General features: G+C 36.8%; 1 protein-coding gene across 1 annotated transcript in view; it reads right to left on the bottom strand.

The window, feature by feature from the left end:
- Nucleotides 1-13,612: 13,612 nt before the first annotated feature.
- The window catches only part of SDHAF3 (succinate dehydrogenase complex assembly factor 3), a 41,873-nt gene continuing 29,123 nt past the window's right edge, over nt 13,613-26,362 (bottom strand). Inside the window, exon 2 of the mRNA XM_049893919.1 lies at nt 13,613-17,711. Within this exon, the coding sequence (XP_049749876.1) occupies nt 17,508-17,711 (204 nt within the window). The 3' untranslated portion in view covers nt 13,613-17,507. The remainder of the gene's footprint in view (nt 17,712-26,362) is intronic.

Raw genomic sequence — 26,362 nt, 5'->3', positions numbered from 1 at the left:
AGGAATGCACTCTTACATGGGCATGGTAAAAAACGAACCATATAGCCTCTGACTTCTGATATCACAGGGAGTTACCTTGGAGTATCCACGTTGTTTGATGGCTCAGAACAGATTATTATGCTGTCAGGTAAGAGTTCTTCAAAAACACTGTTCTTATAATTGAGTCCAATTTAGATAAGGTGTAATTCTACTTCCTAAACTTCCCACCTTAAAGAAATTATTTTAGCATTCAATGTCTTCTAGAAATAATAAGATACAAAACAGACACCAGTGCCAGGTAACAGGTTCCAATGCTGAGACACACTGGCACTTCTGCTAATAGGAACGGAAGAGGATCTTTGTATTTCTTTCTGTGTGAAAGGAAAATCAAATGGAGTGGCTGACTAACAAGTCATTTGACCTAAATGAGAACTAAATGAGTTCGTTTTTGTGGTGTCAATCTGTAGCAGATTGATTCATTTGGCTTTTATGCAGAGCTCCAAAAGAACAATGCCAATTATTTCCACAAATAGAAAGGAACAATCCAACTATCTGAACCTTTAGCATACTTATCCATTTACCATCAAAAGACTTTTATTTCTTCCTTCCTTTTTCCCTCTCACCTTCCCTCCTTCCTTCTTTGCTTCAAAGAAGAAGAAAAGGGCTTTGGAAGTAAAAAAGGCAAAACTCTAATATAAGTTAAAATTCTTCCTAGGCCTTTGCTACCATTGATATTACAAGTGGTATTACCCAAAAATAGTACTTAGCATTTATTGATTTCTTTTTATTGCCAAGCCACACGCTAAGAGCTTTACAAGTTTATCTCATTTCATCCTCATAACAACCCTTTGAGATAGGTATTCTCACTCTCCTTGTGTTACAAATAAGAAAGGGGAGACTTAATGAGATTAGTGCCACCATTAGGAGGAGTATGAGAGGAAGGAGTCAAAACCAAGTCCCTCCAACATCATAACCCATGTTCCTAACTGCTATATTAGTACTTTTTAACTTTAATGTGCATAGAAACTACTTAAATATCTTGTGTAGTCCAGATTCTCATTCTGGAAGTCTGAGTAGAAGCCTGAATTTCTGCGTTTCTAATCAGCTCCAGGTGATGCTGATGATGCTGGCCAGCAGACCACTTTCTGAGTAATAAGGCTAGGCTATTTATGGGCATTGTGATCTATTCTTGCAGGAAATTGAGAGTCCCAGGTTTCTGAATTGTAAAAACAAAATGAATGGTGAAATTTCCTGCTCAATTTAAAATATCCAGAGAGTTGCCATTCCCACCTAAAATTAAATTTAAAAAGCTCAATGAATTAAACTTCTTTTAGTAGCCAAAATCCTTTTTCAGAAGATATTTAATATATAATTTTAATGTTCTTCTTAATTCAATCAAGTATACCAGACCAAATGGGCAACTCCTGCCCAAAGGCAAGAGGAAAAGGCAAGAAGGGAGAGAAAAACTGGACAAATGGATGTGGGGAAACTGAGGTGGAAACAAGGAGAGTGCTGACACATTGTAAAGTTGCAAACAACATCACAAAACAATTTGTGTATGAATTTTTGAATAAGAAATTAATTTGCACTATAAACTTTCAGCTAAAGTACAATAAAATTAAAAAACAAATAAATAAATAAATAATAATAACAAATCTGGACCTAGATAAAAAAAAAAGATTATTCAGAAAGAAGAGGGGGAGGAGTCTATTGCAATAGGGAGAATGCTCTGAGTACAATAAGGTTAGCAAGCATCTCAAGAGTTAGGCAAAAGTATTTTACTTTTATAGAGACGAAAGAAAAGAGTGATGTAAGTAAATCAGACTTTTATTCTGAGGTCAGCCTATTCTCCAAGAAGAGACCTTAAGGAGTTTTTTTCTAACATAATAATAATTAAAGGTCTCTCTCCTATTTTCCATCCTTTTTGTCAGTCAGCAAGGCAAACCTTAAACGGTCCTTACACAGAAATAAGTTGGCAAACGAATGTTCTTCCCATGGATCCCTCCTCAGCACCATCATCTTCCAAGCTACTCCCTCAAGTTTTTAGGCTGAACATTTTAGTCTTTCCTCAACTTAACTTTGTCAGCCCTAGTGGCGCAGTGGTTAAAAGCTTGGCTAGTAACCAAAAGGCTGGCAGTTCAAATCCACCACGTGCTCCTTGGAAACCCTATGGTGCAGTTCTACTCTGTCCTATAGGGTCGCTATGAGTTGGAATTGACTCGACGGCAATGGGTCTTATTTCCTGCTACTCAGTCTACTCTTTTTATTATACCCAATCCTGAAACACCCCTTTCAGTCCTTATTTTAATGCATTAGGGACAAAATTCTATGCAATTATTAACATGCCTTTTTTAGTATATTAGGATCATATTTTTGTGATAAAACATTTCTAGAGCCAAAGTCATAAAACATGAAATATTTGCTCAGTCACAGACTTTATGAAGCCATCACAACTGAATCTCTGAGCACTTTCTAAGCACGGAGTGAGCAGAACTGTGACCTCAGGAAGACTTGGTGATTTATTTTCATTCCACTTAGATCAATAAATAAAGGGACTCATTTTGTAATGATTTTTCCTAGAGGTTGATAAGGTTTCAAATGGTTCTTCTGAGCCCTGGCTCCTCTGGCTTCCCCATGATCTCTCCATTCCTCAGTCAATAAAGGCTCTCAGACCTTTTCAGGTAAAGCATACTCTGGTCTTTTTTTTTTATTATAGCATTGCTGAAAAACTAAGAGGAAAAGGCCAGAAGAGCTAGAGGTCATTTCGAGAACTAAATAATTCAAGATCTATAACCTAGGTTACTAGTTTTCAAACAGAGAGTTGGAAATTATGGTGACACATGAAGATCTGTGGAAACCGGAATTGGAGCACAAAATTCTGAGTACAAGGTTTGCCAACCATGTGTTCTCTTCCTCAGCAGAACTGGTTTTCAACTCCACAAGAAATCACTCTTTACTAGGAACATTTTTTGTAACAAGAGATATATACTGTTCAGCTTAATCACCCAATGTATTTGGCAGACTTTTTTCCAAAATCAAGCACACCCTCAAAGCAAGAAGATAAACTGACTCTGAGAAATATTCTAAAGAATGTGCCACTGTATATTTATGTTTTTAATGTCTTTTTAGTTATCCCTGGACTCTGGACTAAATGAGTTGACACAATTGGGTTTTGCCCCATTAAGGTTGTAAATACATGCTTAACCAACTTGGATTTTTTTGTAATGAACATTACAGTAAAGTGAATATCACTTGTCGGTGAAAGGATTTTCATTTGTAAATTAATTTAATCAAAACATCTCTCCTAGTTCTGCTATTGTAATAATTATGCCCTTTCAATGTCTTTCTGAAATTTATATCATTCTAAATAGGTAATGAAGTGAATAGAGTTTTACCATCCCTATGGAAAGGACTTAAGAAACAAATTTGTGAGGAAAGTTAATCCAGATAGAAAGATTCCAAGACAGCAAATATATGGTTATATGTACATAATTGATATTCAGCCATTGTTTTTTTGTTTTTGCTTGTTTGTTACAACAGTCTGTTAGAGATTTTGACTTAGGTGGCACTTCTTTACACCACTGGGCCTTTATCCTTGCCATTGAGGCAGTTTCATTTTTGCCTAAAATGTTGGTGAAATGTTACCTGACAACATTATTTTGGTATGTGGTACTATTTTCTTAATTTAAAAAAGTCATTATTTTTTCCAGAAATTAAATGTGTCCAAAACTATTTAAAATATACTTAGAGACTTTAAGCTTATGAAACTGAATATTATGATGTGCATTAAAGGCAACTAACTTTTACTTAAGTCACATTTGCAAAAGAACAGGCAAAATACTTCACAAACCTGGAAATAGCAAAGATGCATAAAAGCTATGTGGGATGGATTTTTAATTCAAAGGCATCAATTACAGACAGCCTATTCATGTGTCCTCCATGGTGCTGAAACTCAGTGAATCTGGAATAAATTTATCCAAAATTATGGCATTATATAATGTCAGACCCAGCCTAGAAATACAGTCCAAATCTCTTTTTCTGAAAGCAGAAGTGGATATGTGGTTTATCCAAAGTCACAACTTAGGGCAGAGTAGTTTTAGAAGCCCATCACCAGACTTCTTGGCCAGAGATTTTTTACCGCCTTTTTGTTTTTTTTTTTAGAAGGGTGAAAAAAAATCGTACCCTTTTAACATATAAAACACAGATATACATAAAGTACAGAAGCAGATAAATAGTATATATATGGTTTTAAAATTTATGGGGGGGTGGCAATCAGAAAAAAAAAATTTTAAGGGTTCCTTAGGGAAGCAATACTAAAAAAAAGGGAGGGGGTGGGGAACACTGATTTAGGAAATTTAACAAGTGATAAATTAAGTAATAAATGCTTTGCTAAGTCAAGAGGACCATGGGAGCACAAAAAGGGACACCTAACCCAGGCTTTGGCGGACAGGAAAGACTATTCAGCATGCAACAGATAAGCTGAGGTGAAAATGGAAAGTAAGGGCCAGAAGAGAGATAACTAGGCATTCCAGAGAGATGGAACATTCTATGCAAATTCTAAGGTTGAGAAAGAAAGCATGCCACTTTAGTAGAATTACAAGAGGTTCAGTAACTCCACCAGGAAGTTCAAGTTTGAAAGGGGAAGGAATGAGATGAGGCTTCTACTCTGACCCATTTCCAAAGTTAACCAAAGAGCTGCCACTTCAGTGTGAGAGCCAAAGTAATAGAAGGCTCTGCAGCAAGTTAAGACTGTGGGGCAAGCTGTTCTTCCAGTTGGGCCTTATCACTCAGTAGATCCAATAATACACAAAATGTGCGTGGCAAAAGGGGGTAATGTATGGAACCGCTGGCAAGCACGAGGAGCACATAGCACAGACTTCTAAGGTTTTGAAGCAAACACACACCCTCTTCTGTAGATAACTGTCCTCTTTTTAAGAAAAAGCTTTTGGCTTCCTACAAGACACTGAGAGAGACTAAATGCCTAACCATGAGACACCAAGTGACAATGCAAACTGAGCTGCCTATAAAAAACTGGGTGTTATCTGACCCACCAAACCATAATGTGGGTGTATAGTGGCGATGAGTAGGCTCTCCTTGTCCTGACTCCCTCTGTGTGCCTGCTTGCTTACCAGCCTAAGGCCACCTGCAACCCAGAGATTGTTTCCTGTGAACCTCCAGACAAGAAGAGTGCACCCTGTGGCCCCATACCCTCAGCCTGCCTGTACTCCGCACTCTTGTTTCCCAAGGCCCTCTCAACATGCACACTGCATAGCCTAGGCTGTGATGTTCATCCAGCGAGCAGGATCCCAACACCAGACTCCCTCAGCAAGCTTGTCTGCCAGCTTCAGCCCACCTGCCAGAAGGTTGTTTCCTGTGTGTGAGGCAAATACAGACTAGCTCTAGCTGGCGCAGCCCTGGAAACTTCTCTGTACAATGGGGTGCAACCACTCCCTCTTCAGTGAAGTCTGAATCCCAGCTTTGGGAGGGTACTTTTTTCCAAGTTTGTTCTTGTTTTGGTACTCTCCTTCTACCCTAGGGTATACTTTGCAATTCTCTTACATCTTTATAGGTAAACCAAAAAAAAAAAAAAAAAACATGCTGGAGAGTCAATTCCAATTCATAGTGACCTCATAGCCTTATAGGGACCCTATAGGACAGAGTAGGACTGCCCCACAAGGTTTCCAAGGCTGTAATCTTTATGGAAGAAGACTGCCACATCTTTCTTCCATGGAGCAGCTGGTGGGTTCGAACCGCCAACCTTTTGATTGGTAGCTGAGCACTAAACCACTGAGCCTCCGGGATCCTTTCTTTATAGTTACAACCCTATTATATTTCATACTTTTTTATATTAAACTTTCCATGTTCAAATTAATGGTGATTTCTGTCTCCTGAATGGGTTCAAATACATTATTTTTAGCTATTATTATTATTTTATTCACCATTCAACAAATATTTTTTGAGTCCCTACTGAGTTGCTGTCTCTGTTCTAAGTAGTGGTAAAAAAAAAAAAAAAAATTCCTGCCCTCATGGGACTGTGTTCTCTATAAGACTGAGATTGAGGCAACAGTTACATAAATGATATGAGATGTCTCTTTGACTCTAGAAAACCAAAAAACCAAACCCACTGCCATCGGGTTGATTCTGACTCATGGCGACTCTATAGGACAGAGTAGAACTTCCCTATAGAGTTTCCAAGGAGTGCCTGGCAGACTCAAACTGCTGACCTCTTGGTTAGCAGCTGTAGCACTTAACCACTACGCCACCAGGGTTTCCTGGCTGTAGAAGGCAGAAGGTATTTTTCACATGTTTCATAAAACTAAGTTCTGGGAGCACTCACACTTCCTCCCTGCTTTAAACAAGTTAGTTTAAAATATCAATCTAAATTTCCTTCATTCAAATGTTTTTACCATAATCTTTTTGTTTAATCATATTTTAAATTCAAATTACTTTTGAGTGAGCTTGTCCTACAAGTTTATTATGATATACATTTTAAATTTTAAAATTCTACTATTCTTGTATCCTGGGTTGGTTCTGTCTTCAGTCATCTACATGTGAGTGACAGCATTACTAGATACGAAATTATCACCTGGATAGCTATTCTCTTAAAGTTGCTTGTTGTTGCTGTTGTTATTAGGTGCCATCAAGTCAGTTCCAACTCATAGCAACCCTACGTATAACACACTGTCTGGTCCTGCGCCATCCTCACAATTATTGATACTTTTGAACCCATTGTTGCAGCCACTGTGTCAATCCATCTCATTAAGGGTCTTCCTCTTCTTCATTGACCCTCTACTTTACTAAGCATGAAGTCCTTCTCTAGGGACTGATCCCTCCTAATAACATGTCAAAAGTATGTGAGATGAAGTCTCACCATCCTCACTTCTAAGGAGCATTCTTGCTGTACTTCTTCCAAGACAGATTTGTTTGTTCTGGCAGTCCATTGTATATTCAATATTTTTTGCCAACACCATAATTCAAATGCATCAATTCTTCTTCAGTCTTCCTTAATCATTGTCTGGCTTTTGCATGCTTACCAAAAACCAAACTCACTGCCATCAAGTTGATTATGACTCCTAGCGACCCTACAGGGCAGAATAGGACTGTCCCACAGGGTTTCCAAGGCTGTAAATCTTTACAGAATCAGACCGCCACATCTTTCTTCCACAGAGCAGCTGGTGGTTTGAACCACCAACCTCTCAGTTAGCAGCCTAATGCTTAACCACTGCGCCACCAGGGATCCTCTTCACATGCTTAGGAACAATTATTCTTAAAGTTGCTTAGCAACAATTATTCAGCATTCAGTTCCTATCAGCTTTTACACTGAGATGTTTTGAAAACCTGAAAAGGGCGTACTATTTCAGGTATATTGTACTCTATCATTTCTTTGCTAAAGCAGCACAAAATAATCTTACAATTTGTACAAAAATAATACTTATATTCCTTAAAGCTCTTAATAATTGCCAACTGAGCCCAGCACTTCTGCATGTTTCTGAATGTCAGACTTAGAGATATCCAAAACACAAAACTAGTTGGAATAGGTGAATTTTTGTTTCAAATTCAAATCTTGAGAGCAAGATGCATTTCTTGATCAAATAAATTGTGAATATGAAAATATGAAAAATGTGGTTAGACTAGATAAACTTATGGGCCTCTTCAAATCCTTCAGATTCAATAATTTTGCATGCATCTAATTGACATTATATTCTGTAGCCTGTCCTGTATCAGGCCCATTACCAAAAGAATAAATTAGAGACCAAACGGAAAATGCAAACAATCCTCACTGCAAAACAAATTTTATTTGAAGCACATCAACAGAAAATGGTGCCAATTGCTGGAAAGTAAAAAGCTTTATAAAAAAACAAGTACAAACCCAGAAATAACCACTATCCTTATTTTCTCCCTCAAACAGGCTATGTTCTTACATTACATATTGAATAAGTTCATGAAACGCTATGAATAAATTAAAATTGGAGACAGTTGATTTATGCTAAGAGAGTCATTGTTGTTAGGTGCCACTGAGTTGATTACAACTCATAGTGACTCTATGTACAACAGAACAATATGTTGCCTGGTCCTGCACCATTCTCACGTTTGTTACTATGTTTGGGCCCATTTTTGCAGCCACTATGTCAATCCATTTCATCGAGGGTCTTCCTCTGTCTCTGACCTCTACTTTACCAAGCATGATGTCCTTCTTCAGGAACTGGTCCCAAAGCAAGCAAGACGAAGTCTTGCCATCCTCGCTTCTAAGGAGCATTCTGGTTGTACTTCTTCCAAGACAGATTTATACATTCTTCTGGCAGTCCATGATATATTCAATATTCTTCACCAACACCATAATTCAAATGCATCAATTTGTCTTCAGTCTTCCTTACTCATTGCCCATATGTATGCCCAACTTTCGCATACATATGAGGCAACTGAAAATACCATGGCTCGCATCAAATGCACCTTAGACCTCAAAGTGACATCTTTGCTCTTCAACACTTTAAAGATTTGCCCAGTGCAATACATTGTTTGATTTCTTGACTGCTGTTTCTATGGTTGTTGATTGTGGACCTAAGTAAAATGAAGTCCTTGACAACTTCAATATTTTCTCTGTTTATCATGATGTTGTTTATTGGTCCAGCTGTGAGAATTTTAGTTTTCTATATGTTGAGGTGTAATTGGTACTGAAGGCTGCAGCCTTTGATCTTCATCAGTAAGTACTTCAAGTTCTCTTAGCTTTCAGCAAGTAAGGTTGTGTCATCTGTATATCGCAGGGTATTAATGATTCTTCCTCCAACCTTGATGCTGCACCACCCTTCATACAGTCCAGCTTCTTGGATTATTTGCTTAACATATACATTGAATAAGTATGGTGAAAGGATAAAACTCTGATGCACACCTTTCCTGATTTTAAACCATGCAGTATCCCCCCGTTCTGTTAGAACTGACTGCCTCTTGGTCTATGTATAGGTTGACATGAGCACAATTAAGTGCTTGGGAATTCCAATTTTTCACAGTGTTACCCATAATTTGTTACGATCCACACAGTCGAATGCCTTTCCTAGACAACAAAACACAGGTAAACGTTTTTCTGGTATTCTCTGCTTTCAACCATACCCATCTGACATCAGCACTGATATCCCTCTTTCCACATCCTATTTTGAATCTATTTTACTTGAGCACGATATTAAGATATTGTCTGATAATTTCCACACTCAGTTGTATCACCTTGCTTTGAAATAGACATAAATCTGGATCTCTTCAAGCAGATTGGCTAGGTAGCTGTCTTCCAAATTTCTTGGCATAGATAAGTAAGCACTTCCAGTGTTGCATCTTTTTGTTGAAAAGTCTCAATTGGTATTTCATCAATTCCTGAAGCTTTGTTTTCCATCAATGCCTTCGGTGCAGCTTGGACTTCTTCCTTCAGGACTATCGATTATTGATCATATGCTACCTCCTGAAATTATGCTAAATGAAAGGAAACCTGTGGTTGATGCTTACTTGAAATAAAACAATTATTTTCTTAGTTTCTTTAATTCATTCAAGGTTTATTACTGTGATTTTTTTTTTCCTTTTAATAAGGCAGTAGGACTCAATCCCAGAAGCTCATCAGAATTTCTTAGCTTTTAAGAACTATAGAAGCCCAGGCCTATTTCAATTTGTGAATCGCTTGTTCCAGTTTTTGGCCCATTTTCCTATTAGGTTGTACATTTTTCACATTAATGTATAGGAATTCTTTAGATGTTCTACATATGATTCTTTTTGCCATTATATGTGTTGCAACTATCTTGTTACACTCTGAGGCTTGCATTTTCACCCTTTACTACTTTTGAGGAAAAGTAATATAGTAATGTAGTCAGAATTGTTCTTTTTTCTCCTTTACGGTTACAGCTTGTCTTATTCAAGAAGTTTTCTCCTAACCAATATTTTGAAAATATTCTTTACCTAACTTTCTAAAAGTGTTATAGTTTTGTCTTTCACATATAGATCTTTAAGAAACCTAGAACTAATTCTATGGGCCAAAGAGGTTTTTTTTTTTTTTTTTTTTTTTTTCCTATAAAAATACTCAACCACTTATTGAAAAGCCGTCGATTCCCCACCATAGTGCAGTACCACCATTGTCATAAACCAAGAGTCCATATAATAAACTGCTAAACTGTCTTAATAACTATGTCTTGATATCAGGTGGAGTAAGTCCTACCACATTGTTCATCTTAAAGAGTGCCTTGGCTATTTCTGGACATTTGCATTTCTGAATAATTTTTTAAATAAACTTGTCAACTAAAAATAAAAACCTCTGGAATTTTTGTGGAGATTGCATTGAAATTACAGACCATCTGGGGACACTTAACATCTTTACAATATTAAGTCTTCCAAACCTGGGGTATGGAATAAAACTTTACTTAAGGTCTTCTTTAGTGTCTTTAAGAAAAATTTTATAATTTTCTCAAGAGAGTTCTAACATCTTTTGTTAAGGTGGTTTCCAAGTACTTAATATTTGTTGATGCTACTTTATTGGTACTTTTATAAATTTTCGTGTTCTGTTTGTTGCTAGGATATAGAAATGCAATTTATTTTTGTATATCAATTTTTGTATCTAGCTAACTTGTTAAATTCTCTTATTCTAATAATTTGTAGATTCCTTTTAAATTTCCTAAATATACAATCATATTATCTGAGAATAAGTGTTTTGTTTTTTGTTTTTGTTTTTTAAAGTGGTGACAGACATCCTTGGCTTTTTCCCAATCTCAAAAATGGAAGCTTTTAATGGTTCATCATTATGCTTGCTAGAGATAATTGGTAGAAATCCTGTAATTAGATTGATGAAGTGTCCTTTAAACCTAGTTTGTTAAGAACATTTTTATCATGAATGGATTTTGAGTATTTAACAAAGGCTTCTTCTATATCTAATAAGATGATCATTCTCCTTTAATTTGATAATATGGTGGATCATAACAATTGATTTTATAATGTAAAAACAACTTTGGATTCCTAATATAAACCTGAACAGATCATGTTGCTGGATTTGTCTTGAATATTTGGCAGAATTCACCAAAGAAGTTGTTTAGGCCTGGAATTTTCTTTCTGAGAATATTTTAAACTATTGACTCAATTACGGTAATGGCTATAAAACCATTCTCTTGTCTATTTTTGGTAAGCAACGTTTTTCGAGAAATATATCCATTTCTTCTACATGTTACAAATTACTGGCTTTAATTTGTTCACAATACCTTAGCCATTTTATATCACAAACAGTTATGTCCTCTTTTTCTTTCCTGTATCGGTTATTCGTGCTTGTTGCTCTTATTTGTGCCTTTCTGTTTTTCCCTGAGTAACCCTGCCAGAGGGTGATCACTGTTATGGCTCTTTTTCAAAGAATAAACTTTTGATTTTTCATTACTTTCTGCTCTAATCTTTATTTCCTTCCTTCCATTTGTGGATTTTATTTCTGAGGTGTTTATTCTCTTAGGAAAATTGTGACCTAACATCCTCCGAAGAGGATTTGTTTACATCTGTCAGAAACTGATTCTTGGGCCATTTTACACTAAATTCATAGCTTAAGTTTTGTTGGTTTTACCACCCAAGTGAAATTGAATTTGCGCTAGCCTGCTATGGAGTCCTGGTAGCACCGTGGTTAAGAACTCAGCTGCTAACCAAAATGTCAGCAGTTTGAATCCACCAGCTGCTCTGTGGAAACCCTAGGGGGCAATTTTACTCCGTCCTATAGGTTCAGTATGAGTCAGAATCAACTCAATGGCAATGGGCTTGGTTTGGAGGCTGTAATCTACCATCAGTGCCTACCTAAATTCAGAAGGGGGAATGAGAATCAGCATCAGCACAAAGCTGATTCCTATGAGGTAGAGGTCAAACACACCTCCACTCTCCAACCTTTTCACCTTTTCTGATTCTAACTATTCTCCCCACAGCACTCTCTACTTCTCTGCTGGGTTAAATAATTTGTTGCAACGGCCACACAGAACTCACAGAGCGTACTCATGATTACATAACAGGCTACAACTTGAGATCAAGGTCGACTTGCAGATGACAGGATACAATTCATCAATCAGGACAGCTTCCAACCAAGACAGTTCACAGCTGCTTCTCAGCCATTCCCACAGGCAGGCCTTTTGCTTGGGCCTATAGCCACCTGGCCTACTCCCACTGGACCTCATGTCAGCCTGGTCTTTGCCCTGCTCAGGCAAGTGTTACAGCTCTTTTAGCCTTGCCAACAAATGCCCAGAGGCACCCTACTCTGCCAGCAAAGCCTTCTGCCCAAAGGTGCTCAGCTCTCTTGCTCCGTGGGTCAGCAAGCCCACCACAGCCATCTCACACTGGTGTCCTGCTTACCACTGCCTCATACCGACTCTAGTGTTATATAGCTCTGGCTCCTTGGTCTAGAAGGCTCTCGGTGTAGAGACCCCAGGTCCAAAGGATACACTCTGCTCCAAACTCTTCTTGATGTTAGTCAGGTCTCCCCGAACCTCTGTGGGACTGGCCCTTTTATAAGCCTACTTCTCCCACCAAGATCATGAACTGACCAAACCCCTCAGTAGGCCACAGTCATCTAATTTGCATGGTAATCAACCAATCCCCAGAAATGTTTTATGCACCCTATTTACATAGTAATAAATCCCTTTGCAAGATTGTGGCCTAGCAAATCATCTTAACAGAATTACAAACCCAGGGCCAGAAGGCCACTTATAAGAGAAACCCATTGCACTGAACCTGCAAATTTTCACTAGTAGTGGAGGATGACTTCTAGCCTGCCTTTACCCTGAGGGTATAGTCCTTAGGGTCCTGGCTTTATGGAAAAAGTGCCTCTGATGACTTTCCACTTCGGGTAAGCCCTATGCTTTGTCTTCTGCCTACTGTGGTCCAAAGGGTCATCAAAACTAAAGCTGAAATTCACTCCTAGGGCAAAAGAGCTTCAACCTTTACTTACCTCAGTTCCCAGTTTCACTTAGATCTTGGCCTTAAAATTACCTAATCTTTTGGAATATTGCCAGCTCCTTAATGCTTCTCAAAAATGTTTTCATATTCTATCCATAATTTTTAGTTTTCAGTGGGAAAACTACTCAGATTAACATATTCTGTCACATCACTGAAAAAGGAAAAATAACATCTTTGTGTAAATGCTACATATTTCATAGTATCCTTTTCTTGTTCATCAGTATCAGTAAAGTTCCCCACATCATTAAAAATTCTCTGTAAACCTAAATTTAAATTGTTTAATTGTACATGTTATTACAACTCATTTAACTTTTCTAATGTTTGAGGCATTTTTGCAATTCCCAATTTTTCACTGCCTTAAATAACATTTCTAATAACATGTTTATATGAAAAATTTTGTCCACATTTCTGATTTTTTTTCCTTATAGAATCTGCAAATGGGATATTAGGTTCAAAAGGTAAGATCACTCTTAAAGTTCTTAGTACATATTGCCAATTTATTCCCCAAAAGCTGTTTCAGATTCCCCTTATTCACCACCACCAGTGGTAAAATATCAGTTGTGCCATCTCTCACTAGTATTGAGTATAGTCTCAACACCTCCTCCATCTCAAATTTCAAGCAGGGAAAAGAAGTGATCCGATTTGAGTATCAGTAAAGCTATACAGGCAGCAGCACGGAGAATAATACATTAAGGAGAAGGTTGGAGATAAAGTCACATAGAGATTACTACACAGAAAAAAAAAAATGCTAAGCCTAAAATATCACACTGTTAAGTGGCAAAAAGGGAATAAATTTGAGATGAGTAAGGCAGTAACGTGTGTCAGCTCTGGCTGTATGACAAACCACCCCAAAACTTAACGGTTAGAACTATAATTTATTTAGCTTGTGATTGGTGATGGCAATTTGGGTTGGGTTCAGCTGTGCAGTTCTTCTGATCTCAGCTGGGCTCACTCGTGCATCTGTGGCTGGCTGAGAGCTGGCTGGTCTAGGATAGCTTCAGCTGGAGTGGTTCACCTCTGTTTCACATCATCTCTCATCCCCTGGCAGGCCAGCCTGAGCTTGTTCACACTGCAGCTGAGCAGGTTTCTAATAAAGTTAAGTGGAAGTATGCAGGGCTCTGAAGCCTAGACCCTAAGTTTACATAATGCCACTTCTGCCATTCTTTTGAGAAAATCAAGTCACAAGGCCAGCCAAGATTTGAGGAATTAGAAAACAGGTGAAATTCTTGATGGGAAGTTTCAAAGTTACATTGCAAATGGTACGGGTACTGGAAGCAGTGGAGAGCTATAGCCATTTTTCCATCTACCACATGGAGTTGTCAAAATTGCTGAATAATGACTAGGAAACCCCTAGAGAGATGGTGAAATATAGGCTGAGTTATAAAATTCTGAATTGAGTTGAGTATATATTAATACCATTTATTCACTAAGAAGGCTTAGAAAAGTAAGTTTGATTTTAAATTCAATTGGAAATGTCTACTTAAATTTCAAATACAGATCTGAAGTTCAGAAATTAAAAGATTTAGAGTGGTATTACAGATTTAAGAGTATAGCTGACATTTGAAGCAATGGGTGTGTGAAGTGAAAGTGCTTAGGATAGAATCGCAGAGAACAACATTGTTTTTAAAAAGGATGGAAGAAAATTATAACCTAAAAGACTTGTAATTTTTAGGTGTCATTGAGTAGATTCTGACTCATAGCAACCCTATGTACAACAAAACACTGCCTGGTCCTGCACCATCTTCACAATTGTTATCCTTGAGCCCGTTGTTGCCGCCACTGCATCAATCCATCTCATTGAGGGGCTTCCTTTTTTTTGCTGACCCTCTACTATACCAAGCAGAAGTCCCTTCTCCAGGGACTGATCTCTCCTGATAACACGTCCAAAGTATGTGAGACGTAGTTTCACCATCCTTGCTTCTAAGGAGTATTCTAGCTCCTGCAGGGTAATGCTATTCAGCTATATGCATCCCCTCCCTAATGGAGCCAGCTTTGCTCTTCCCTGAAGCATGCTGGGGATGAATTCGGGATGGACTCGGGCTAAGGTACAAGGCTAGAGGGGCATGGCGGGGCCAGTGGCCAAAGCCAAAGAATGCCTTAGCAACAAGAAAGAAAACATCTGGGCCTGGACGTGAAGTCCCTGGGAACACTGACTGCCCAAGGACGTGGGAGGAAACAATGAACCTTGGTCCCAACTGGAATGGTATATAAGCTTGGGTCCCTTGCTAGGTGGTTGCAGAAAATACTCCAGCCAGCCGCCACTGGAGAAAACAGCTGCTTGCCCATGTCAGTAAGTTTCCCTGAACATATGAATCTGGAAAGGGCTATGTGACTGTTCTTCAGATTATCTGCAGGACGCACAGTGAGGGTCTTTCCCTGCTGGGGCTGTCCCCTGACACTCCTTATGTGATGTCTAACAAATATGGCTGTGATTTCTTCAAAATTGTTAAATATCCTACAGCAACCCTATGAATTCTCTGTGGCACTTTAGAGTATCTCAGCCCTACCCCGTATTCCTCGTTTATTTTTTCCCGTAATACTTATACCTACATATTTTATGTACTTTGTCTCCTTCCTTCAGCATGTGAGTTCCACGAGGGTACACTTTCTTTGATCACTGCTGTGGCCTCAATCTCCAGAATGACACTTGGCATATGGAAGATTCTCAGTAGGTATTTATTGAAAGGATGACTAGGTACAATAGGATTAAGACTTGGATTGTTAAAATAAGAGATAGTGACAAAAGCATGGGATATTTTAATTCATAATTTCAGATGTGGAATGAATAGTTATAAATAAAGTGACGGTTTAAATACAGCCATGATTATAGGTTAAAAGGTGCTCTGGTGGTACAGTGGTTAAGCACTCGGCTACTGACAGAAAGGTCAGCTGTTCAAACCCTCCAGCCGCTCTGCAAGAGAAAGGTATGGCAGTCTGCTTTTGTAAAGATTTACAGCCTTGGACACCCTATGGGGCAGTTCCACTGAGTTGGAATTGACCCAGCAGTTGATTTGGTTTGGGGTTTTGTAGGTGGTTAAATGAGTTTAAGTGAATAATGTCAAAGAATCATTTGCCTACTGGATAAGTCAACCATATGGATACTGAGGTCACCAAAATGATGACTAACTTGAGATGAGAAGTGTGAGCCAGGTACCAAAGAACAGAAAGAATAGGAAAGTATAACCAAAAAAGAAAAACGACAAAGGAAAGAGAGATCTTAAGTGAGGGTTGCCTAGTGATAGTTTGAAAGGGACAAAAGGGGGTGCTATACCACACTGAATTTGTAAAAGAATCCACAACTCCCACTTCCACGGGATACAGTGTCCTCACAGTTGTTAGGTTTCTGTTAGGCAAGAAGATGAAAAAGATAGTATTGTAAAGAGTCTGATAGTATAAAGTATTTGTTCATAATGAAACAGGGTTTCTGAATACACAACTAGATTTTAAACTTTTTGAGGACAGGGGCTTTATCTTATTCACTGCTGTATCCCGGGAGACTGTTATAATACAAAGACTATTATTAATTGACAGGCTGCCTGTCTTTCAGTGAGAAAACGACCAACCGCTCAACTGACAGACTGACTTAAAGAGGGATGAAAGAAAGAATTAAGGGGCCTGGAGGCATACACGAAGAGAAAGCCCATGAGACGAAACCAGAAAGAGAAAACACGAATCCTTTTTTAAAGAGCTGACATAATGCAACTGCAACTGAAAAATGATCATTTCCATAACTAAACAGCCATAAATATCTGGAACTAAAGACACAAATCATTTTAGCTCATTATATTTTTTAAAAATTCACAATGTATGTTTTATGATGTGAATGGGTTTACCGTTTGATTTTTTTAGTTTATAAATCAACTTAAGTATCAACTTCAGTATAAGAAAATTCTACAGAAGTGTTTTTATCTGCCCAACCATTAGGCAATAGATGAGATTCTCAGGGCAGCTACAAATTATTTAAGGCGTCAATTGTTATGAACAAGCACTGTAGAAATATACTACACTTGTATAATCTATTACACAAATGATAGCATAATACTAAATCGTAAAGCTCTCTTTATCTTTCATTGTGAATAAACATGATCCAGGGAGGAGGCACTTTCAAAAGAATAATCATGTATGTGGTATTAGAGCAGAAATGATGTAACGCGCAGAATGACAATGCAGAATGACACATAACCCTGCTGGAACCCCACATCTATCATTATCAAGCTATGCTTATCTGATGAAGCTACACAAGTCATAAGCTAATGCCTGAACAAGGACGGCACTACAAGCAAATTTACATATAAACACTTTTCAGCAAAATTCTGGAAGTTTATCCATTTTGGAGCCATTCTTTCTGGTTTAGTGCAAAAATCAAATCCCATCCAGAAAGTACTATTATCCTAATAATGTAAAGTTTTGTCTACGAGTGATCTTGTCCATATATTGCAGAAAGCATTCACAACATCCCAAAAGAATATTTCAACTAACAGCAGATATTCTCAAAAGCTAAAAGCTGAAAAAAATTTTTTTTTTAATTCACTGAGAGCTAAATAAGGGGGCCTGATCTTTAAAATCCTTGTTACGCTTTATTATATAGACTAAAATTTTGGTTTTGTGGACTCAGTAATACTAAATTGCCTATTGGGTTTAGTGGCTTCTTGCATCAGCTCCTGCAACTGTCCAATTTGTTCATCTCGAAAGTCATTAAGTTTTTCTTCTGGGAGGGCAGTTCCAAAACATGCTTGTTCAGGTGAATTTTGTCTCTTTTCATTAGCTTGTTGCCACAGCACTGCTGCATATACCTAGTAAAAAAAAGAAAGAAAAATTGGGGCTGTAGATAAAAAATTCAAATAAGATCTGTTTTTATTTATTCAATGTTGAAGGGCTTGAAGAACTCTAATTCCAAGTCACTTATTTTTCTCCATCCCCGATGATTCTGCATTTGGTAAAGAGGATATAAACAATATAGCTGCATCTTTACTATTTAGTGATAATTACAAATATATCTTATTTTTAGCACTTTAGGAGTTTTAATAGACTTTTAGCAAAGTTTTTAACCTGGAGATCCTGGTGATGGGCCCACAGATGGGTTTCAGGAGAATGTATAAAGGACCCCAAATCACATGCAAAACTGTAGGTACACAAGCATGGACATATGTCTGGGGCCATGGCTTTTATCTATTTTCAAAGGAGACTGTAAGTCTTATAGGCTTAAAAGTGGGTCTCAGAATTAAGTTCATTACTCTGTCTTCAATTAAAAATCTAATTTACATCACACCAGAGAGAAAGAAACTTTTTAAAACCGTTAAACTTTCAAAATTTAACCACCACTTCTGCCAAGGAAAAGCTCTTTTTCATGCTGTAATTTTTCTCTCATTCGGTCAGCATCTTCAGCAAAATATTCCAACTATTATTGTCTGCATAAGTGTCAACTTTTTAAACAGACTCTCTCTAAAATTAACCAGGCAGGAAGTACCAATCTATTTCAGTTCATCTACTGGAAGATTATATGCACACTCTGGGTAAGTGAATGGCTTGGTTAACTCTGAATGATCTTGCTACTCAATCTGGTTTATCTAAATTGCTTATAATTGCTGGATTACCAGTGTCACCAAAGAGAAGCTTCCATTTTAATTTCAGACATTCCAACCCTTTTACTTCTAATGAAAATATTTTCTTCATATTTTATAGAAATTCTTTTAATAACAAAACAAAAACATTACACACACCTTAAGCTAACTTTACTTCTAGGTATATGTCCCAGAACAGGTTTTATCAATGTTGGTACTATTGACATTTTAGATAATTCGTATAATTCTTTATTGGAGGTAGGAGTGGAGTAGGGGTTTGTACTTGCACTGTAGGATGTTTGGCAGCATCCTGGCCTCTTCATGCTAAATGTGGGTAGCACCCCCCATCCCAGTCTTGACAATGCAAAATATTTCTAAACATTGTCAAATGACCTCTAGAAGGCAAACTCACCCCTATTTGAGAACCACTGTCCTATAGAGAAACTTTCAAATATGTGTACAAGGAGCATACTCAAGGATGTTTATTGTTGCACTGCTTTTTAAAGCAAAAAATTAGAAACAATCTAATTATGCTTCAATAAGAGAAAGGACAAATACATTGTGGTTTAGGATTATACAGAACTAACAGCAAATGAACTAAATGTCTCTGTGTCCACATGGATGAATCTCCAAAACAGAATCAAAAAAGCAGGTTTAAAAAAGTTATGCAGAGAGTTAAGCTTCCATTAATGGTGAAGTAGCTTTTATCAGACCAACCCTCTTGCAGATAACATTATAAACTCTCGACAAAGTGTGATAAAAATAACAATCCAAAGGCACGTGAGGACAAACAAAGTCAGGAAGAAATTAAAGGAGTTGACACTTTGAAGAAGAGAACAGAAGAGGACACTGGGTGATACTCCTATTTTTACAACTTTTGTCTGAGGAAGATCCCAGTTGGTGCTGAAAGAGTCTCTGCAATGTATCATTCATAGTGTCTGGGGAAAAAAAATCCAAAATTATGAGAAACATGAAGAAACAGAAAATTGTAACCCACAGCCAAGAGAAAAGGCAATCGATGGAGACCAATCCTGAGATGATTCAGACATTAGAATTAGCAAAAAAGCATTTTAAAGCAGCTATTTTTTTATTATAAAGGAATCGACTCGACAGCAGTGGGTTGGTTTATTATAAATAAGCTCAAATATGTAAAGGCAAATATGGTCATACCGAATGAAAAGATGAGAAATCTCAGCAGAGAATAAGAAACTACAAGACTCAGGTAAAAACTTTAGAACTCAAAAAATGCAGTATTTGAATTAAAAAAAAAAAAAAAACAAAACTCATTGAGTAGGCTTAGTAGTAGATCAGAGATAAAGAAAGAAAATGTGAACTTGAAAATAAGTTAACAAAAATTAGGCAATCTGAAAAAAGACAAAAACTATTAACAAATGAATAAAATCTCAATGATCTACAGGACAATATCAAAAGAGCTAACATATGTCTAATTGGAATTCCAGAAGAGAATTGAATAAAAAAAAATACCTGAAAAACAAACATCTGAAAAATAAACATACAGATTCGAGAAGTTCAGCAAGCTCCAAGCAGGATAAATACAAAATAAAACCACATTTAGGCACATTACAGTCAAATTGCTAAAAGAAACAATAAACCAAAAATTTTGAAAAAGTTTATGAATACTATAACCATTTTTATAGATTTTAAAAACAGAAAATCATACATATTATTTATGAATACACACATGTATACAAAATACATAAAAGCAACCATGGAAATAACAGACATCAAGGACACTCCGGATAGGGATTACCTCTGAGGAGGAAGAATGGGAAAAGGCTGGGATAGAGCTTCAGTTGCACCGGTAATACGTCACTTATTTTTAAAAGCAATAAAGCAAACACCACAAAATATCAACATTTGTTAAAGCTTGATGGTGGGTACATAACTGCCATTTTCTTCTTTCCTGTATTTTGAAAACTTTCATAATTTTAAAAAGTCTTATAGTTTTAAATATGTATGATCTCAGAGAGCATTTCTCTTTAGGGTATAATTTATGAAACGAAGACAACAAACTAATGCCTATCTTAAATAACTCATGTTTCTTGGGGAAACTAGAAATACATTTCACATATAGTGTGATGGATTATCAATGAACACTTTAGGTAAAAAGACTGTCACAAAAAGGAAACAAAAAAAAACCCTCCCCTACCACTACCATCTGTTGTCTACTAGTCTTTGCTCTTGCACTTTCAACTGGCAAGAAGAATGGCAAATATACAGACATATGTGTGTGTGTGTATATATATATAAACTTCAAGACAGTAACTTGGGGATGCCCAAATACAGGAAAAAACAGCAATAAAATATGCATTTTTCTGACGAGGTCACTCTTCCAAGAAATCTACCTAGAGAAAGGGGACAAGGAGACTCAGAGTAGAAAAATACAGCACATGAGCTCCAGCATCCTTTGGTTTCAGGCTCTGATCAGGCTGGCATCTACGAACAAAGTTAGCCCAGAATTTTCCTAAAGTCAGAAGACGCTCATAATTGATCTCTTGAACCAAAGAGGCTGCACAGTGCTTCCTCCACAAATCAAGCAACTGCTTCACACCATATATAAAAATTAACTCAAAATTAATCAACAACCTAACTACAAGAGCCAGAGTCATAAAACTCTTAGAAGAAAACATAGGGATAATTCCCTTAATGGGATAAATTGGGCTTCATGAAATTAAAACAAAACTTTTCTGCATCAAAGGACATTACCCAAAAAGTGAAAAGACAACCTACAGAATGGGAAAAAATATTTGGAAATCACATATGTGATAACAGCTTAATATCCACAATATGAAAGAACACCTATAACTCAACAAAAAGGCAAACAACCTAATTAAAAAATGCACAAAGGACTTGAATAGACATTTTCCCAAAGAAGATATGCAAATAGCCAATAAGCACATGAAAAGATTCTCAGTGTCATTAGTAATTAACCCCATTGCTGTCCAGTCAATTCCGACTCATAAAAATCAAAACCAAAATGGCGTATCATTTCACACACGACTTGACAGCACTGGGATTTTTTTTTTTTTTTTAGGATTTTTTAGGATGACTATTATACAAAAAAAAAAAAAATGTTGGCAACAATGTGAAGAAACTGAAATTCTCATACATTGCTGGGAGGAATGTAAAAAGGTGCAGCCACTATGGAGAACAGTTTGGCAGTTAGAGAATTACCATATCATCCAGCAATTCTACTCCTGGGTATACGCCCCTGTCATGGATTGAATTATGTCTTCCCCAGAATGTGTGTATCAACTTGGTTAGGTCATGATTCCCAGTATTCTGTGGTTGTCCTCTATTTTGTGATTGTAATTTTATGTTCAAAAGGATTAGGGTGGGATTGTAACACCACCCTTACTCAGGTCACCTCCCTGATCCAATGTGGAGGAAGTTTCCCTGGGCTGTGTCCTGCATCACCTTTTATCTCTCAAGAAGATAAAAAGGAAAAGGAAGCAAGCAGAGAGTTGGGGACATCATACCACCAAAAAAGCAGCACCAGGAACAGAGCATACCCTTTGGACACGGGGTCCCTGCGTCCGAGAAACTCCTCAACCCCGGGAAGATTGAGGACAAGGACCTTCCTCCAGAGCCAACAAAGAGAGAAAGCCTCCCCCTGGAGCTGATGCCCTGAATTTGGACATGTAACCTACCAGACTGTGAGAAAATAAATTTCTCTTTGTTAAAGCCATCCACTTGTGTCATTTCTATTATGGCAGCACTAGATGTCTAAAACAGCCCCCAAAGAATTTAAAGTAGGGACTCAAACATATTTGTATACCAATATTTACTGTTACATTATTCACAACAGCCAGAAGGTGGAAACCACCCAAATGCCCATCAACTGATGAGTAGATAAACAAAATGTGGCATATACCTACCCAAAACCCACTGCCCTCAGGTCAATTCTGACTCAGAGACACCCTACAGGACACAGTAGAACTGCCCCCATAGGGGTTGCAAGGCTGTAAATCTTTACAGAAGCAGAGTGCCACATCTTTCTCCTGTGGAGCTGCTGGTGGTTTCGAACTGTCAACCTTTCAGTTAGCAGCCAAGTGCTTTAACCACTGTGCTACCAGGGCTCCTGGTATATACATGTAATAGAATATTATTCAGCCATAAAAACGAATGAAGTTCGAATACATGCTATGACATGGATGAGCCTTGAAAACATTATGCTAAATGAAGTAAGTCAGATACAAAAGGACAAATATTATACGATCCCATTTGTATGAAATATCTAGAAAAGACAAACACACAGAGACAGAAGTAGATCAGTGGTTACCATAGGCTGGCAGGAGGAAGGAATGGTTAGTTATTACTTAATGAGTACACAACTTGTTTGGGATGATGCAAAAGTTTTGGAAATAAATAATAGTGATGGCTGCATAGCACTGTGTGAATGACGACACGATTGGACACTTGAAAATGGTTGAAATGGTAAATTTCATGTTGGCTGTATTTTAAACAAACAAACAAAAAAGGTGCTGTCAAGTTAACTCCAACTCATGATAATCACATGTGTGTCAGAGCAGAACTGTGCTCCATCGGGTTTTCAATGGCTGATTTTTTTCAAAAGTAGATCATTAGGACTTTCTTCGGTGGCCCTTGTGGATAGATTTGAATTTCCAACATTTCAGTTAGCAGGTGAGTGCGTTAACTGTTTTCACCACCCAGAAACTCCATGTATATTTTAACACAATAGAGAGAAAAAGAGAGAGAACTAAGAAACTAAAAACCGATTGGATATTTGATGATATTAAGAATTGCTTGTAATTTTTTTGGTATTATGGTCATGACTGGAAAAAAAGTCTCTTTTACAGACACTAAAACATTTGTAAATAAAATTATACATTTGTGATTTGTTTTAAAATAATTGAGGTAGGAGGAGAAGAAGGAACCCTGATGGTGCAGTTAAGTGTTTGGTAGCTAATCAAAAGGCCGGCGACTGAAACACACCAGCCACTCCGAGGGAGATGTGGCAGTCAGATTCCATAAAGATTACAGCCTTGGACTCCCTAAGGACCAGTTCTGCTCTGTTCTACAGCGTCACTATGAGTTGCAATCAACTTGACAGCAACAAGTTTGGTCTGGTTTTGGAAGGGGAGAAGTAGGTGGAGGTACAAATGAAACAAGATTGGCCAGGAGTTGATAAATGTTGACACTGATGATGGGTACATGAGGGTTCATTGTATTCTCTCTACATTTGTATGCCTGAAATTTTTTTCATAACTAAAAAAAAATACACACACACCCCTTGTAACTTAAAAAAAATTAGAAGCAATTTTAAACAAACACAATTAACCATTTTTTTGGGGGGGGGTGTTAAATATCATTCAACTAAAACTATTTCAATCGCTTCTAAATTTCAACTATGGGTTTTAAATTTAAAGCTTCCCAGGTACTAGAAAGCTACCTTGGCCTAGTCTAACCACAAGCCTGTAACTCTAGAGGGAGAATCCTTCTCATACTGCTTGAACTTATCAAACTGAAAATCATATAGTTCTCAATTCTTTTTGTTTCAATGCATCAGGGAATACCAAGCATCTTCATTGCTAAATTTAAATTAACTTTTGCAAATCAGCAAAGGAAAAAAAAAGCTGTATTCAGATTCATCTGTCTGTGCTTTGCCATCTCAGCTTCTAAATACTCTTCAATTTTTTTTTTTCTTATAGATCAGGGTTCAATGAAAACTAGTTTAGTATGAGGGTGTCTTTTCACAATCTTGAGATTTTTGTATTCCAATGAGGTCACTATGATTACCTGAGTAAGAAATTTTTATCCCTCATAAAAAAAAAAAAAAAAAAATAGTGCTTAATTAATCTTGTTTGATCCTCATTCTCTCCTGCTCCCAATTAGCTGTTTTTCTAGGCTTCCCCTTCCTCTCTAGTAAGTATTCCTTAGAGAACACACTAAGGGTCTTTAATGAAGAAAACCTAGACTTAGCAGCAGTTTTTCTTCTTCCTGTTTCTGGAAATTTATCTTAAAGACTCCGGAATTACAATAATGTCTTAAGCCGCACACATTTTTAAAAATCTAAACATAATTTACGAAAGTGGTTTCAGAGCAATTTCCTCACCAAAAGAATAGGATTTCCCAGAACTGTCACTTCAGCACACTGTTGGTGGACTTTAATTCACTTTGTGTACCATTAAATTAGCATTTGTACTCATAATGTTAATCACTGGATTTGTGCTACTTGCCCTGAGGGCTGGAAACAAAATGGAATAAAATTCCTCTACAAATGTAATGTAAAAATTGAGACTGATTGTTGTGAATAAATCTGGGTCAAAATTTTTAAGATGCCAATAGGAAGAATGTGCAATGAAGAAAACAGAATGGGATTTGAACATAGGATGCTGGGAGAGTCATAGAGAGCTAAGAATCAAGAAAATAAATCTATGGATTTCAGAGTTGAGACTCTTAAGTGTGAATAACAGAAATAATAGGGCAGAAAAGCTACTGGACCCACTCATATCTTAAAGAAATACTCAGGCATACAGAAAGAGGTATAAGGATTGGTTAAAGTAACTGATACTTCTATACTACAGAATACAGAGCAACAGTTAAAAAAAAATAAAGTCAAACATCATATACTGACATAAAAAATTCTTCCAAAAAAGTGAAAAAAGTAACTCGTAGAAAATTATGTAAATATCATGACATTTGTTTAGGCTTTAAGATATGTATAAATTTATATATGTAATAGAATATTTACATATTTAGACATGTAAATAGAAATGATGCCCACAAAATTTGGGCATATAATATTTCACATTTTGTTCTAAACACCTTTCAGCTTTGTACTGTTGTGATCTTTTATAATGAATATTACCTAATTAATGGCCGGGAGAAAAGTTATAGGAGAAATTTTGGAATCGGAGATGTTATAGCTGTTTTTTTATGACTGTCCTCACAATAGAGACCAAATTAATTTGCCTATTAAAATGAATTAAATTTGCCATAAAGATTAACAAAAGAAAACTCAAGTCCTCATTATTTTGTTTAATAACATATCTACTATTTACCCTTCTTTGTTCTTTAGAACAAAAACTAAGAAGCTCAAATATACAGAGGGAAACATTTTTATTGTAAGAAATCACAACATGAAAATCTAAACTCTCATACTATATTAAAAAGGATAATTAGTTGTTTAAAGAATATTCATAATTAGAAAAAATTTCTCATATGCCCCCTTTAACAGTTACACCAAATAGTTTAAAATACTTTATGAACATACCTTTTTTAAAGTTCTCATCAACTAACCATATAAAGAGTTCAATTCAAGAAAATACCTAGCTATATATATGTCCCATTAAAACCTGAAATTTATTTTATATTTTAACTACAACGAGTTCCCTTGGTAGCGTAAAAAATTTCAGATTAAATCATAAAAATGTGACAATTTTTTCACCTACTGTAATAAGAGTCAGTCTGAAGAAGCCTTTCTTATGAATTACATAAATCATATTATAAATTCCCTTACAAAGATAGTCACATATTTTGATGCCCTGCTCACAATTTCCTAGAAAGCTAAAATGACAATAAATTTTCAGAGCTTTAACAAATTACATTATTTTTACTCCTTCAATATAAATTCCTAAAGAGAAGAACAACTACTAGGTCTAAAAGGAAACTGTTGCCTTTCTCCCCAAATTATTCAATTATTCTAAGATTCTATTTAGCAACATTGAACCAACAGATTTAAGTTTCGAGCTTTTAAACTTTCCCCAGAGAACTGACATCTCTGAATTATCTTTCCCCAAAGAACTGATTAAAAATGCTTTGCCTCTGCAAGGGGCAAGAACAAAAATACCCCTCAACATGAAAACTGAAAGTTACCTGAATCACAATAACTAAATTTA

Source organism: Elephas maximus, chromosome 8, assembly GCF_024166365.1.
Source record: "Elephas maximus indicus isolate mEleMax1 chromosome 8, mEleMax1 primary haplotype, whole genome shotgun sequence".
In the NCBI taxonomy this organism is placed as follows: Eukaryota; Metazoa; Chordata; class Mammalia; order Proboscidea; family Elephantidae; genus Elephas; species Elephas maximus.
This window is presented reverse-complemented; position numbering and strand designations above follow the sequence as displayed.